Consider the following 16,936-nt stretch of genomic DNA (forward strand, 5'->3'; position numbering starts at 1 on the left):
CCACCTGGTCAGAGATCAACATGTCAAATTGAGATTTTAATATGTTAATAGCTTCCTTAACCTTTGTATCATCTGGGTTCATTGTTAACTCCAGCTCTTTTCTCTTAATTTCCTCTTCCAGTTCTGTTCGTTTTAACCCTTGCTTATTTCTATGTGTTTTATTTATATTCATCAAAACTCCTCTCATATACGCTTTGCTTGCGTCCCATACAAATTCCATAGATGTACCCTTATTCATATTCAAAACAAAATATTCAGATAGTAATTTTTTACAATCATTAATATACTTTTCATATCTAAATAAGTTTTCATTCAATCTCCAAGACCTTCTTGCCTGCACTACCCTTCCCAACTCCATCCAAACTGGGTTGTGGTCCGAAAGGACCCTAGCTGCAATCTTTGTTTTCTTGACCCTAGAAAGCAAATCATTAGTGGTTAGGATAAAATCAATCCTTGAAAGGGATTGATGCCTGTCCGAGAAGAAAGTGAAGTCATATTCCTCTGCATTTCTTTCTCGCCAAATGTCTCTCAATTCAAAATCATCCATAATGTCAAAGAAAGATTTGGGTAACTTTGCTCGCATCTTGGTATTTAGGCGGGAAATCTTCTTATCTCTCTTAGTGTCTATCACTCCATTCCAGTCACCCAATAGTATACAGGAACTATAGTCCCACTGTACTAATTTAGCATGAAGATTTCTATAGAATCTATCTTGCTGTTGATTGGGAGCATAAATTCCCAAAAGTAATGTCTTTTTCCCTTCTAAGATTAAGTCTAAAGCAATATATCTTCCGAAGGGATCTGCTTCTATTAATTCAGCTTTCATATCTTTTCTTAAGTATACAACTATACCATTCTTCTTTTCCATAGCAGAAGCTGCAAAATGTTGACCAAGTTTTGAGTTGATCAAATATTTTTGATCAGTTGACTTGATATGAGTTTCTTGCAAACAAATTACATCGTTCTTAAACTGTTTGAGATAATGAAATATTTTCTTCCTCTTCTGTGGAGAGTTCAGTCCGTTGACATTCCATGTTAAAATCTTAGTTGTCATCTTTGGTTGGTTGAAGCATTTTTAGAGCTTCCTGCACAGCCTGTTTAACCTTAGGTCTAGCTCCTCCCATTGCTTCCAGATTTGTTGTTGTAGATCCTTGATCGATGGCCGATGATTGTTGATGCTGTTGCTTTTTAGCTTGTTTCTCCATACGTCTAGTAGTCATGCGGCTAGGTCTTGGTTCCATAGCACCTTGCACTTCTAGAGAAGAGAGATGCTCCATCTTGTCTGGTGGTTGTGTAGTTTGCTGTCTATCCTGTCCTTCTTGTGGTCTTTCTCTAGGTCCAGATGGTGCAGGGTGTCCGGCCTTCAATATATTATAATAAAAATCTTGGGCTTTCCATACAGAGTTGAGGCGGTATCTTTGCTTATCAAATGTAAATATGATGCCAAATGGTGCATCCCATCTATACTGTATCTGACGATTTCTGAGTTCTTCGACCAAAAAAGTGTAGTCCCTCCTGGCTCTTAACATTTGAGGTGGTATCTCTTTCAAAACAGCCAGGTCTTGACCGCCAATTTGAAGCTTAGTATTATAAGATGCTTGCAGTACCATATTTCTAAACTCTCTTGTAGTAAAATATATAACGATGTCTCGAGGAAGCTGCTTCTGCTTTGCCAGCCAGGAGTTAACGCGGTAAGCTTTGTCAATTCGCCAGTCTTGATTGGTCCCTGGTCTTCCCATCAGGCGGTCAAAGGCTTCCGATAGGATCTGTTTCAGGTTCTCCTGTTTCTCCTCACGCAGCCCCCTTACTCTTAATGCGAACTCCATTTGTCGGTACTGTATCATAATAATTTCTTTTTCAGCTTTTTCCACTTTTTGTTCCACCACCTCTGTTTTCAATGTCAAGTTAGCATTGGCATCATTAAGAACCTCTAGAGTATCTTCCACTCCAGAAATATGTTCTGTTAATACAGTTACAAGACTCAGCACGTCATCTCTAATTTTATCAACCTTAGCATCAAATTTCTCATACAGCTCCTGTTTAAGTCCTTTTATTTCACTTTTAATTTCTTCTTTCATTTCTTTCATTTCCTCTTTTCTCTCCTGCTTTACCACCTCTCTATTATCTCTAAACTTATCTTCCATTTTAATTGTCTGTGCATTGAGAGCCTCGCTTAGATTACTCAGGAAAAATTCTTTCGTTAACACATCCCCAGCAGGGGGTGTAGGAAGCGGAGGCTGCAGCTTTGTGCCAGGCACTGAGGATGTGCCCCTGGAAGTAGAGGGTGACGACTTCAAGTTAATATTTGGTTTTGAAGCCATTTCAAAATTTATCTGCCTGCAGTTAATAAAACTCTATTGCCTGAGTTTGCAGCTTTAAGTAAAGAGGCTTTTATTTTGAAGTTTAAGGCTTGGCAAAACTTTCAGTGAGTAAACATTGTAACAAGACCATTCAACAGATTCATCACCATTTAACTTCCAAATAAGCAAGGTTAATGAAGGAGTAAAATTCTTCTATTGTGAAACCAAAACAAATGATAAGCAATCTCTTTTGTTTTGAATTTTTGTGAGAGTTAGCAAAAAGTGTTCGTTATTACCGGAGAGGCCAGCCTGCTCGGCGCCATTTTAGAAGCCTCTGAGTAAATAATTTTTCGGAGGAGAAAAAGAAAAGAAGCTAAAATGTTGATAAGCAATTATTGTCCACAGTAAACGGATCCAGCTCGTGATAAGAATAAATCAAACAAAGCTTAGAGCAGAGTGGGAGAGACCTACTTTGTCCTGCACAAGGCAGTTTGAAGTTCCCAGCACGGACAGCCGTTCTGCCTTGGGCTAGCCCCCCTTTCCTGCAAGCACAAAAGCTGCAAAAATCGAAGAGCATTTGCCAGCAAAATAGCAGTAGACTTATATACCGCTTCATAGGCCTTTCAGGCCTCTCTAAGCGGTTTACAGAGAGTCAGCATATTGCCCCCAACAATCTGGGTCCTCATTTTACCCACCTCGGAAGGATGGAAGGCTGAGTCAACCCTGAGCCGGTGAGATTTGAACCGCTGACCTGCTGATCTAGCAGTAGCCTGCAGTGCTGCATTTAACCACTGCGCCACCTTGGCCCTTCTTGCCTGAAGGATAAGAAAACCTGATAAGACGTCAGATGGAAGATCCTCTAAACAGGTACGTAGCCAGGAATTCGGAGGCAGCTGATTTTTTGCTGCCCCCACCAGTAGGCTCCTCCCAGGAAGCCTCCATCCATACAAATCTTTACAGGGGTTTTTTTTTTTTAAATCCTTAAACAACTTTCTGTTAAGTCCTCGACCTGCGACCGGCCACAGGTCCTCGACTCACGACTGACAGCCGGCTACTGCCAAGCCGGGCCTGATTGGCTAAGGCGCGGCTGGCTGAGGCTGTTCTACTGTCCCTACTGGCCGCCCTGCTTGATGGCTCCTCAATATAAATAGCTGCCAGGCAGGGCCAAGGGGTTCGATTCCACGGTTCCTAGTTGCCGTTTGCCTTGCTAAGGTCAATAACTCCGTTCTGCATTTACCTCAGCTGCCTGGGCCTCTTCCCTGCCGCCTCAGAATCCAATGCTTCCTTATCCAGATCTGTATAAATACAAATACGGATATTTATACAGATATAGATACAGATATTTATGTGTCTGTTCCTTCCAAATCCCTCCCTGTGGGCAGTTGTTATGGGCCCCGGAGGAAATCCTATTCCCCATCATCCCCACTCAGACACAAAGCAGGAGGATCCCCCTTTTCCCACAGCGAGAAGCCCTGGGAGAGGGCTGTCCCTCTCTCTGGCTGGGAAGAGAGGCAGCGGCGTCCCTCGCCATCCCGAGGGTATCCAAATGGATTTGGATTTGGATTTGGATTTATTAAATTTATAGGCCGCCCAATCCCAAAGGACTCCGGGCGGCTTACAATGGATGTGATGCCCCAGGCCGCCTCCCTGATGCCTCCTTTTCTCCCTGGCCCTCTGGCATCCTTGGGGGTGTGTGTGCAATATGGGCACTTCCATTATTGGGTGGTCTCGAGGGGATACCCTCAATTACTTCAGAGCACAACGTTGCCATTAACATGATTATAATTTCATTCAACAATTATGAAATGTTTCATTAGAAGCTCTGTGTGTTTGGGGTATAATGATGATAATCCAGATCTCCTCTTAAAAAAATGTAATTGAGAAATACAACCGAGTTAAGGTGGTGACGTGTTTATGAAACCCTGTTGCTTTAAAAGCTTCATGGTATTAAACAGAGGATTACAGCCAACGCCTCCTTGGGCTCAGTTGCAAATATATTGTATCTCATGCTGCAGGACAGTTAGCCCCATTCCCCTTATCTCCAGGGACCATCTTCAATAGGCTTGGTGGAAGCTTTACTGCACAAGGGCTCATCCCTTGGACTTTGACTTGAGCTTGGCGTTTATGAGCCTGAAACACCACCACACACCCCACACCCCCTGTCCTGTCCATAAGTCACCCTAACCCTTTCAGGGTTGGCTTTTAATGCCCACTCTGGCTCTCCTACTGAAGGACCCTGGGAAGCGGAATATTCTAGCCCTTTCAGGTGAAACCAACGGAGGGTGCCTGTTGATCCAGGATGAATCTTTCCAATGAAAGAAAACTCAAAAGTCATCCAATAGGGGGGAAAGTCCTTCAGGAGAGAATTGACTTGGGAGAATCTCTGCAGATGTAAAACAGGCTAGCAGGAATGTGGTCCAGGGGGCTTTGAGGTCAACAAGGAAGATCTGCAGGATGAAACCCAAAATATCTGTAGCTGAATGGAATATTTTACACTTCCATGATATTTGTGATAATGAGGGGTGTTTTTTTAAAATAAGTATTGGCAGTCTATGCCGATACTTCTCTGCATAAGACAATGGAAATATTTGGATGCTAAAACTTAGTAAAATAGTCCCAGTTAGAGTAAAGCTTCAATTAAGTGAACCATCTGAGAAGATTTGTCACTTTAAATATTTTTTTTATGATTTCTTGATTATGCAAATGACTTGATCCGGAAATACTACTGTAATTGGCCTAAATTTGCACTAATTCTTCTAGTATTGTGTTCTGAGCATTTTTGGGGCCTGCTCAGTTGCTAAGTAACAAAAGAAACAAGAATAACTTTAAAAACCATGAAGGACCTGGCAGTTTCCATACACAACTTATTCCTCTTAATTTAGAGGTACCATAAATCTCTATCTCTGTCTCTGCCTCTCTAGGGAAGACAGAGGGAGAGGGAGGGAGATGGGGCGGGGAGACTCAACATGACTAATGGCACTAGGAATGGGTCAATTTTCCTTCCACATTTCCTTCTAAATGGCCAAGAAGGGCTAAATCACAGCATGAAGCAGATCTGGACTGCAAAAATTCAGCCGGGCAGGAGATGGCGAAGAAACTCCGCAAACTTTCAACATTTTGCTGTCCCCTTGTAGTCATTTTACAGTAGTCACCCAGCGTTTTGCAGTTCAGATCTGATACCCCTGATATTGAGAGAACATCAACACAGATAAATCATCCGTCCTTGGGGGGGTGGGGGGGTGGAGAACAGCAACCCCACTGTGGATTGTATCACAGCCATCCAATGCTGTTTCTCACCCTGTTCTGGAAGGCCAGTATGGAAAATCTCTAAAAAGAGGAAAAACTGTTGAAATTTTGCAGACGGCTTCCCTGATGAATGTCTACATCTGCAAATGGTTATGAAGTAGATGCTTTGCTCTCTTGTCCAATTGGGGAAAAATTCTGCCAAAGAAACATCTCACAATTTTAGAGAAATGTAAATTTGTGGTCCACCTTAACTTCGAAGGGTTCCTTGAAAATGTAAGCCGTGTTATTCAATTAGTAATTGCAGCTGTGCAAACACCCTGTAGATAACAAAAGATGGCAAAACTGCTGCTGGCTTGTCTTTTAGGTCTGAGCCAAACGCAACAGGTATTTTGCATACAGCAGGCGTAAATTGGACAAAGGGTGAGAGTTTTATTGAATAGGAGTGAAACTTAAAGAAAACTCTTCTCTATAGGAAAATCACTGAATCAGTTTTTGGGCTTTATTAAGTGAAAATATCACTATATTTTGGGGAAAATAAAATCTCTGCTCCAGAATATCTGTCTTCTCCTCAAATTGTTTTTCTAAAATCCAATCTTTGGCATAACCACATAGTTCACCCTTCCATATGCTAACTGGGAGACGGATACTACAGTAGAACGTAGAATAAGAGAGTTCGAAGGGACCTTGAAGGTCTTCTAGTTCAAACCCCGGCCAAGCAGAAGACCCTGAACCATTCTGGCTGTCCAGTCTCTTCTTAAAAGCCTCCACAACCCCTGGAGGGAAGCCCTTCTACGGCCAAGGAATTTCTCCTTGGAAGGAAGGAAGTTCTAGGTTGCTGCTGTCCTTGATGCGGAGCCTCCACCTGTTACTTCCAGTCCTGCCTTCAGGTGCTTTGGAGAACAGGTTGAACCCCCCCCCCTCTTCTCTGTGAAAAGGGCTATCAAACATATTTGAGTCAAACATTTCTCAGGGGTGCTTCATTGGAGCAAATCTGCTTTGATCTATTACACCACCATTCTTTATTTCCATCCCATCCTCTTTGTGTGGCTTCTGCATCCTTTAACATTTAACACACCAAGACACTGGAAAATGACAACAGCAGACATGGGAACTCCGGCTTCCTTACAAGCTGGGGTAAGACACACGCTCCCCTTGACACAGTCTCGGTCTTTCTCCTTTCCTATTGACTTTACGACTATTTATTAACAATAAGATCTAAGAAAGAGAATGCATTTCTCTCCTGGTCTTTGTTCTTTGTGACAAGGAAAAGAAACTATCCAATTAGAGTTATAATTAAAAATCCCAAGTGTTTCTAACAGGCAATAATCACTTTGTACCAAAACAAAATAACCAAACAGATTCTTAAGCACAAGCTTAAAAATAAACAAGGATTTTACATCTCCAGACAACTTGCCTGTCATTACCTTGACTTAATTTATAGGTTTGCTTTGTTTTTTAAAAGTAATGCTATTTTCTGACACAGGGAGTGAGTGTGCTTTGTGCTTTACAGCTCAGCTAGTGATATTTCAAAATTAAAGATGGGAATCTGTGATAGCTTCCTTCCTGGAGATGGAGAAGTGAAGGGCACCTATTAAAAATTGGCCTCCCTTTCATTCCCTTTGAGATAGACACGGCTTCATTCATTAGAGAGATCAAAGCAAATTCATCCAACTTTGATCCCGATTTATATAAACTCCCGGCTGGGTCATTGCAAACAGTGATACGGCTGGAAACGAAGAGCAATGCCACAAGGCAATTGTTATACACTATGGCTTTGTGCCACTTGGGTTGTTGTTTCCAAATTTGTGTGATGTCACAGCGTGGGCTGTTTAGGGAGGCTCCTGACTGTCTTCTGTTTTCTCCGGATTTGGAAATTGCAAAAAAAATTCCCCTTCCCCTTTGAATGGTTGAATCTGCAGCCCTTCTGAGTAGCTGATTCCCCCATCAGTGGAAACGTGGTCTCTCTGGGCCTCCATCTGCTGAGCTCCTAAAGCGCTCCGTGTGTCCCACCGTGTGTCCTTCTTATATATCAGGTTGACCACGGCTGCCTCTTTCTGCCTTACTCCGTTCCTTGAAAGTTTTCCTGCATTCTCAAGGGATAAAAATGTTTCAAAGTTACTAGAAAGTTTAATATTTTATGTTTCTTTAGTGGGGCGAAATGATAATAGGACCCACTTAGAACAGGCCCTTTAGTTTGGCTGGTTGTGGGTTCCCCGCCCGAGACAGCCTCCCCTTATGATGAGGGGAGGCTTCCAGAGGCTCAGGCAGTTCGTTTCCTTTCCCAAGGAAACGATGGATTTTGTACTGCAGGGCAAGTCTGTTGCTTCTTTTAGCCAAGGTGGGCTGTGCAGTTGCAATTGCAGAGATAACATCAGTGATTAACTTTTGCTGATTAAAGGATGCTGATGAGATAGTTTAGGCGTTTCTTGGGGACATAATCCTTGGTTGTAGCCTGTGCAGTTTGCAGATAGTTCAGTTTCATATTTACAAGAATATAATATAAATATTATTATATATGAATTATATACTCAAACTTTGGAAATTATCATAACAGGAAGTGGATTTATCGATCACTTGCAAAGGAATGTCTAATAGTCACTAAATCTATCGTTTGCGATAAATCATGGACTACAAGAGAAATTCCACTCCATCCCAGAGTTACCATCTTAGATTAATGGTGTGTCTTCATTTCCCCTTTAGGGAAGAAAAACCTGAGCAATCTTATTCTGTGAAGTCAAACTTTAATACTGTATTTTAAGATTGAGACTTTTTACATTTCTTTCTTTCTTTTCCTTTTTTCTTTCTCCCTTTTTTCCCCTGATCTGTTCCTTTTCATAGGAAATGAGCAAAGGTGGACTTAACATTATGTGTTTAACTACTAAATGATTTCCCTTAACAATGACATTTTTTTTTAAAAAAGTGGTGGTAATTTTTATAAAATTATTACATAATAAACTGGGCTTTCTGATTTTCTTTTTCTGCACGGGTGGAAATTAAGGCAAGAGATTTAATTCTCTACTTAAAATATCTGGATGACACATTTCAAGGCAATGGAGGGGGTGTAGATGCTTGATTATATTGTTCTGAATAGAAACCATTGACACATCTATTGCCTTTGATAGTTTTTTTTTAAATCTGCCTTTATCTCTTCTAATGATTTCTCTACTTTTTTTAAAGGGTCATCTCTTTCACCTGGAAGCTCACCGATTAGAGAAAGGAAGAGGCAGATGTCCATACGCGCCAAGTTCTTCCTTCATGTCCACTTTATATGGTAATATCCTAAGAACTCCTTTCCAGTTCGCGCCAACTATCTATTCCATCGACATCTGCATCAGTTTTCTTCCTGTTTACTTACGTCGGGTTCTGTCGGATTGACTCCTAGAGTCTCAGGGTTGGTCTGCCATCCGTCTTGCCTGTTGCCTCACACTGGGGAAACGTCAGGGGCTCTTCAGGCATTGTTATCCTCACTGACTGTGTTTTTGCCATCCATTATTGTTATCTGGCATGTAATCTGTTCTGAATGTGGGAGAAATCCCAGTTGTGCCAGCTCCTGCTGCCCCAGTTTCAAGAGTTATTCTCTTCTGGATATTCAGCCCAAAGCCTACAGAAAGGGACGCTACAGAGCTAAAGATGCTTCTCCATTCCTGCATTTTATGAGAGCTCATGCAGAACTCATTCACAGATCCATTCAGCAGACACAAACTGTAGTTTGGAAATGTTGATATGATCTCCATCCTATATTATACTGTATTAATATTGTCCAGGGCAAAAGCCATCTTTGGAACCTTGTTAGCTAAGATAAGATTTGTCCCATGCTATCAGAACAGGCAGGGCAGTGAACAGGCCTCCACTGATGGCCCATGTGCTAGAATCTAAACCAAGCTCAGAAAAAACATGGCCCAGTGAAAGCGGGATGTAGCCATGGTTGGGGCCGGGTGGCCTTCAGCCAGCATGGAATCCCCATCTCCAGGGGAGACCCCCAACTGCAGGAGACAGGAGAGCGGGCTTGAGCTAGACTTGCACAGGCTTTGTGATACCAAGTTCAAAATGGCTGTTCTTTTCGTGCTAGTCTAATTCCAGTACAAACAATTTAGAGCTTATCATGTTGTTTTCTCACAGAGAAGAACAGGGAGGAAAATGTGTCTTCACAGATGCTCCTAGAAATGGCTTCTCTTTTTTCATCCTAGTTTAGCACAGAAAGTCAACTCATAGAAGAGGGAACAGTTTTGTTTAATCTCATCTATCAGATTTTGTCCATTCAAGCCATCCATCCACACATCTGGATTCATTTCAGACCCTCGGAGCACACAGAAGCTGAATGCGGAGCCTCTGTGAAGCTCCTTCAAGCTTTTCCTGGGTTTTCACAATGTTTTCCAAATCGTAGTTGTTTCAAAGAGCTCCAGTCAGGTCCGTGTGTCCCAAGATATCATTTTGGAATTGAGTTCAAAGTACTCAACAGCATGACCATCCAAAGCCTCGTGGCACACTTTGGCAATTTAAAGTACATTGCATGTATTTATCATTTTTTCAGAACCCTCGTGATTCAGAGTAACTTTTACTGAAATGTCTGCATTGCAGCAGGAAAAATGCAGTATAATCTTTTGTGGTTTTGTGTGCATTAAATTAAAATATTGGGCAAACTCCAATCAAACTTAAGTTTTTCTAAAATGAAATTATTTTAATGGATGGAATTTAAGCACAAATTTTCCTCATTAACAGAGAAGACTTAAATTGTGCTCCTTCCCTGCCACTTTTTACTTTGTTTGGTTGCTCCTTTAAACATTTTCTTGTGAATCAGCTTCAGTTTTGGGAGAGATTATTTGATACTAAAGAAAAACAGTAAGGAACAATTCTACTTTTGAATGAATAAATTCCGAATGACAATCAGAAAACAGAATAAGCTTTCAACCATGGCTAATGCTATATAAAAATGTTAAATGATTGGGCATATTCCATAAATAATTTTATGAGTCAAATGTCTAAAATAAATGAATTCTCCCGCATGCTTTCAATAAAACAACTTCCCTCATTTTGGAAGTTTAACGTTACTTTGTAATGGAGCTGACTGGCGAGTTAACAAAGACCACACAGATTCTTGAAAGGAAGCCTGTTTTCTTTAGGCGTGTGGCTTTTGACAAATGCTGGGCCTCTCAACTGCCTCCTTTCTGCTCCAGAACGCTTCAGCCGATGTGCCTGGGGAGTAAGGGGGATCCTCCGGACCCTTCCTTTTCTCGGTTGACTCCCATTATTTCCAGTTACTCTGGGTGGGTGGGTGGGTGGGTGGGTGGGTGTTGATGGGGTGGGGGATGTTCTGGGGAGGGAGGAGCAAAGAGGTTGGGAGCATACATTCCTAGGGGGGTCGCTGAAGGCTTGAACCCCAATGCCCAGCTAAACCAACCAGGCACCCAGAGGAAGCACCCTCCATGCGGGAAGATGCTGGAGGGGGAATGTCACTCTAGCAACAACGCCAAAGGGCCCATTTCATGCTGGGAGGGAGGAGGCACTTCTGTATTTTCCCAGGGGGGGAGGCTGTATAAATTGACAGTCAGTCTAGTGCCAGGCAGTGTCGCCCATCAGTCAGATGTCGCTCAATCAGCGACCAAGAAAGAACCAAGGATCTCCCAGGGCCCTGAGGGGACTGGGATGCAGCTACATTCAAGTCTTCAAGTCAGCCGGGTCCTCCTCCTGTTGAAAGGCTGGGAAGGTGTAGCAAAGACCTATGGACTTTGAGAAGAGATCATCTCTTTTTGGCAAACGTTGCTGAATGAATCAGAGGCTGTGATCGCTACATCAAGATGTCATCGTTGAAGGGAGATCTAGTCGTGTACGAGGATTGTATTCCAGTGTTTTCTAGAAAATGCTGGATCAGACCATTCTAGCTGAGCACAAACATTCTCACTGAAAGTAGATTTACAGCCAAGTAAATCCAACATTATTAATGATAGACTTCTAAAAATCCTACTACTGAAAAAAAGCCGAGACTGCCTTGCAAGAAGGAAATTGTCAGTAAAAATGAGTTTGGAATACAGTTGCATCTTCTCTAAAGGGCTGATCTGCAGTTAAATTTCCCAATCGATCATTTAACACCATAGGTGTACAGTTATACAAATTCTCCAGCACATTTGCCAAGTTAATTCCACGCTTGAAATTAGTTATATTTTTATTAGCCAGCTATTTGTGGAAATGGATGCAGTTACTGAAAGGTTTCCAGAGATATTTGGTTTGTTGTCTTTGGGTTTCCCATCCCAGAAAGAAAAGGCAGATTCCTCCAGAAAACTCAGAATAAAGGTGGCCGCTTGTCAACCACAAAGGCCTTGAGGCCCTTTGAAGACACGGGGGCTGAAGCTCCTGAAAGGGGCCGGGGGGGGGGGCACGGAGAGCTCCCACCCCCAGGGAAGGCCAGGAACGTCAGATCAGACTCAAGAAGCCCCAAACTATGGAAGAGGAAAATCACAGCTATGCCACAGGGTAGATAATATAGATATCCAGAAAATTTTATTTTACAAACACACACCCACACAACCACAAAGACAAGTCTGGGCAGCAATACTGTAAGAAGGTAAGAATCTAGAACAGAGATAAAATGCAGAGACTGAAATAATGACAAGCACTTTCTGAATCTGTGGAAGCCTCGGAAAGACGCGGCTGCTTTCATGAGTCATAGAGAGAAGCTCCCGGCTCCTATGGAAACCAAGGTTTTTCTCTTACGTGGGCCTGTTTTCAAATGCCATGAAAAGCTGAGTCTGGGCGAGTCCAATGATTGGAGTCCTGCTGGCTAAACAATCTGGGTCATAAGGCTAAACACACACACACACACACACACACACGACTTCTGTATTTCTGTAGATGTCAAGGTTGTATCTTCTAAAGCTGAGAATTAGAGAATGTGATGACGTAATTATTTTGTAGATTCTGCCATGAAGTACCACATCAGTACGAGCTGCTAAAATTGATTTTATATGCTAATATTTTACTTAGCTTCAGGACATCATGAGTTTGAAATCAATATTTATTCAGTATTAAGCAAAATCTAAGAAATAATAACACTTCTCTTGTTGGAAACAGATTTCAGAGTTTACCTAGAAGAGAGTGTACATTATTCAAGTCAGTATTTAAAATCATAGCATAATTGTTTTCAAATGGATATAAACCAAAATTAAATCCATCCTTCTTGGCAAGTAAAAATTGTAAATCCTTGAGAAAATATACTAATAATCAAAATAATAGTATTACTCATGTTAATGGTGAAATATAAATTAGAAAACATGTTTGTTTTCTTTCAAGTTTAAAAAAGGAAGAAAATAAATATATTATTATGAGAGAAGACCATAATATGTTCTTTCCACTATTTTGTGGCTTGGCTGCCATCTCGTGGTGAATATATGCAAGTTGTTTTGATTCCACTGATATCTATATTTTAAGAAGTGAATTAGTGATATATGATCCTAATTGCCCTAACTTCTGTAAGGGAAAATATAGAGTCTAAATATTAGGTTACTGAATCTCTGCCTTATCTTTTGTAGAAGAGATAGAATACTCACTTGTATAATAATATCCCACTATTATATATTATATTATGTATTTGTTTGAAGCTCATACATACAGTATTTATATCAAAATCAAACAGGCTTTTCCACATCTGTAAAGTTTAGAATTACAAGATGGGCTTGACTCCTGTTCTCTGTTAAGAGAACCTGAAAACATAGAAGTAGAGTAGCAGGGAGGGAGAGGGAGGGAGGGAGGGAGGGAGGGAGAGAGGGTGGGGGAGTGTCTGTGATACAGGATTCCTAAATGTGAGTGTACCCTGCAAGCCACAGAAGTGCACACCGTCAGTGGCCAACTTCCTCTGAGGACGTCACTGCCACGCTGTGGTCAAGGAAAACGGCATAGCTGTGGTCATGTGAACCCACAGGCTAGGCTTCCTCCGGGTGCCGTCGACCGGACAATGCTGACTGGCGACCACTCGGGGGAGAGCCTTCTCTGTAGCTTCTCCGGCTCTGTGGAACGAGCTACCAGCAGAGATCTGGACCCTTCCCACCCTCGTGGCCTTCCAAAAAGCCACCAAAACCTGGCTGTTCCGACAGGCCTGGGGTTGCTGATTTTCAAATCAGGTTCAACCCCCAGTTAAACCGAATGTATGTTGTGCTTTTTTTAAATTGTTCGTATTCTCCCCCTGTGTGTATTTTATTTCATTTCGTATTTGTAAGCCGCCCGGAGGTCCCCCAGGATTGGGTGGCATATAAACCCATTAAATTGCGAATTAGGAATTGAGTTGGCCTTGCTGGAGGCTTTCCTTAACTCACTGTCCCTTTGTCCCTTTGGCCTTCAGGAAGCGAACTGTTTACTGGGCTGTACAGTGACTACTGGGGGAGAGACGCTGCCATCTTCCGCCTGATGGGCCGCCTGGCTCACATCCGGACCGAGCCTGACGATGAACGGCTGCTGAAAGGTACAAATGGCTCTAAGTAATAATGTCAACACTGATGAGGACCACGGTGGCAATCGCCAGCATGAAGCATCAGAAAGACCATTTCAGGGTCCTTGGCTAGCCTCCGCCGTAGGCCTTCCCCCACAAAGCATCGCCATGGAAGTGGGCCATGGTGCAAGTTGTTTTAGAGAGGTTCATCATCTCCTATGTGACAATGCAAATAAAAGTTACGCTTTGCAAAGTTTTGGTTAGGCGAGAAGTTATGCCCTTCCATAGTCCACCTAGCCAAACATCCTTTCCTGCCATGCTAGCTAGTTCTACAACAGAAGAAGACAGAAGAACAGAAGAGCTTTGAACTGGAAACGTTGCCTTAGAATCCGGAATTATTGTTTCGTATCCAAAATGAGCTCTTCTGATCTTCTTCAGACCTTGTTGTATGTCTTGAATGCAATTTTGCTGACATTGGAATTAATCAGTTTTATCAATGCCGTATCTCACTGTCTCTTTAAGAACCCAAATTTGTTAGTTCCCACGTGATTCCTGACAACGAAGACCGGGAAGATAACAAGGTGTATTTCTTCTTCACCGAGAAAGCCTTGGAGGCAGAAGCAGGGGCCCATGCGCTCTATGCCAGGGTGGGCCGGGTCTGTGCGGTAAGAAACACTTTTATTACCGTCTTCTGGGGATTGACTGCTTTTTTCTCCCTTTCTTCCTTTTTCTTCTGTGCATTTAATTCAGCTTTTGCCAACTGGACTCCCATCGGATGTGTTGGGCATCTTCATTCTAGAACTGATGAGCCTCCGTCCCAGAAGGTTTATGGGCGTGAGCCTGGAGGAGGCAGTTTTAGGAGAACTGGAATAAAATAAAATAAAACACACTCTCCCTCTCTCACAAGCCAAGCTTGAACTGGGAGTCCGGCCCCAGTCTCTGGATCCCCAGCCGCCCCTACGGCCGCCCACCTCAGTGTGACTCTGCCCCACTTAGGCTCGGAGGGGCAGAGGGAGGCCCCGAAGAAGACCCGAAGGGCAGCCTAAAAGGGAGCCCAGGGAAAGAGAGTGGAAAGAAAAAGCCACCCCCCTTGTGGGTAGATCTGAATACAAAGTTCGGGGCTGCTCCTTATTTTAATTCCAAAGCTCCATTTTGTATTGCGATGGTCCCACCACACGGGGCCCCTCCAGCGTCCCCTTAGTCCCACGAGAGATTAGAGGCTCCCCCTTTAGCTTTGAAGGTTCTAGAGCAGCACAAGCAGGGAACTCCTTCGCCTTGACCTGGGATCCTGCCGCGGGTCAGTCAAAATCCTTTGCCTGCAGGGCCTCCGCTCGGCTGTGATCAGGTGAGAGGTCGTCCGGGGGGGCTGGCCTCTCCTTTCATACAAGGCACTGACGGGAGGGCTGGTTTCCAACCTTCCTACAGGTGTGCAGCTTGGGTTAGTGTGTGGTCAGGTGCTTTGCGCTGAGCCGGAAGGCGGGTGGAGGGAGTCATGTTGTGTGAATGCACAGCTTAGCAGAGTCTAGCCTCCCTGGCTCTGAGAGAGGACCTTCTTGTCCCTTCTTCTCAGAACGACATGGGAGGGCAAAGGATGCTGGTGAATAAGTGGACCACGTTCCTCAAAGCCAGACTGGCGTGTTCTGTACCCGGGGTGAATGGCATCGACACGCATTTTGACGAGTTGGGTGAGTTACGTGGCTGCAAAGAGTTTGGAGGCAGAGCCCTCAGAAGGGCTCAGAGGGGGAAATAGTTGCATAGCTGCATTTAAATCTTCCATAGCAGGAAGGTCCTGTTAACAATAAACAATACACCATGATTTCATGCAGCCCCCACAGAGGCACGTTTCACACGTTGGGCGAGAATGTCACCTGCTTGGTTTTGTCTTGGCGTTCTGTGTGAATGGGGCCAGTGTGGCTTGTTCAACAAATATTTGTTGAAATAAATCCCAGTTTAGAATAATGTGCAAACCCGTTTCAATTTGCACATTTTCTTTTCATTTCTTCTTCCAGTTCAGTATCACAGAAGATTCAGGAAACTCTCACTTCTGTTTTTACTTAGCCACAGCAATAATAAATCCGTTCTCCTTGCAGTTCCAACAGAACAGGAGTCCGATACAGCATGAGGCCCAAACTGGCCCTTTGGGTCAGTAAGAACTCCACAGAATTAAGCATGCGAAATTATATTTCTTGGCTAGGTGGTATAAACAAGCCTATTTATCTATTTATGGATAATGTTAAAATATCTAATTGTAGTGCAAGTTAAACTGCCTCATGTTTCCATTTTTTCAGAGGACATATTTTTGCTCCAGACTCGGGATAACAAAAACCCGGTGATATTTGGACTCTTCAACACCACCAGGTAGGCAGGCATGATGTGGGAAGGTCATGGACACCCTGATGTACAGGCCACAAGTCCCCGTCCCACCCCCCACCCCCACCCCCCACGCCCTGTGAGCAAACCCGCGGGACAGTTGGGTGATCATGATGCAAAAATGAGCTGATATAATAAGCCAGCTTTTATTCCTAGAGGATAAAATGGTAGACATTGCGTTAACTGCTTCTAGTCCCTAGGCTGACTTCCATCTCCCCCCTGAAGGGGCTCAGGGAGGTCCAGATTGGATTCTCTATGTAGGCGATCACAGGTCCCTACAGATCCCTACAGATCAGCCAGCCCCACTCTGGTGCTTACCTTTCACATCAAAAGAAGGGAGCAGACCACTGGATTTAGGTGACTACATTGGATAGGATCAGGGCTGGGATTCTACCGGCCGGGGGAAGTTTGGGCGAACTGGTAGCGCCAAAGATTTGTGTTTTAGCCCAGCTGATAGGCGCCTCAGCCGGGCCTCAGCTGTTTTTTCCTGTGAACTGCCCACACGCACGTCAGGCACGCCCGCACACACACATACACATACACACACAGACACAAACACACTCAGCGAACCGGTTGTTAAACCAGTAGGATCCCACCCCTGGAT

The 16,936-nt window shown here is 43.4% G+C and overlaps 1 protein-coding gene across 1 annotated transcript in view; it reads left to right on the forward strand.

Moving 5' to 3' along the window:
• SEMA3E (semaphorin 3E) overlaps window positions 1–16,936 on the forward strand; it is a 95,425-nt gene that overhangs the window by 67,379 nt on the left and 11,110 nt on the right. Inside the window, exons 5-9 of the mRNA XM_032220606.1 lie at window positions 8,724–8,817; window positions 13,876–13,995; window positions 14,485–14,627; window positions 15,533–15,647; window positions 16,251–16,320. Coding sequence (XP_032076497.1) covers window positions 8,724–8,817; window positions 13,876–13,995; window positions 14,485–14,627; window positions 15,533–15,647; window positions 16,251–16,320 — 542 coding nt within the window. The remainder of the gene's footprint in view (window positions 1–8,723; window positions 8,818–13,875; window positions 13,996–14,484; window positions 14,628–15,532; window positions 15,648–16,250; window positions 16,321–16,936) is intronic.

Source organism: Thamnophis elegans, chromosome 7, assembly GCF_009769535.1.
Source record: "Thamnophis elegans isolate rThaEle1 chromosome 7, rThaEle1.pri, whole genome shotgun sequence".
Lineage (NCBI taxonomy): Eukaryota > Metazoa > Chordata > Lepidosauria > Squamata > Colubridae > Thamnophis > Thamnophis elegans.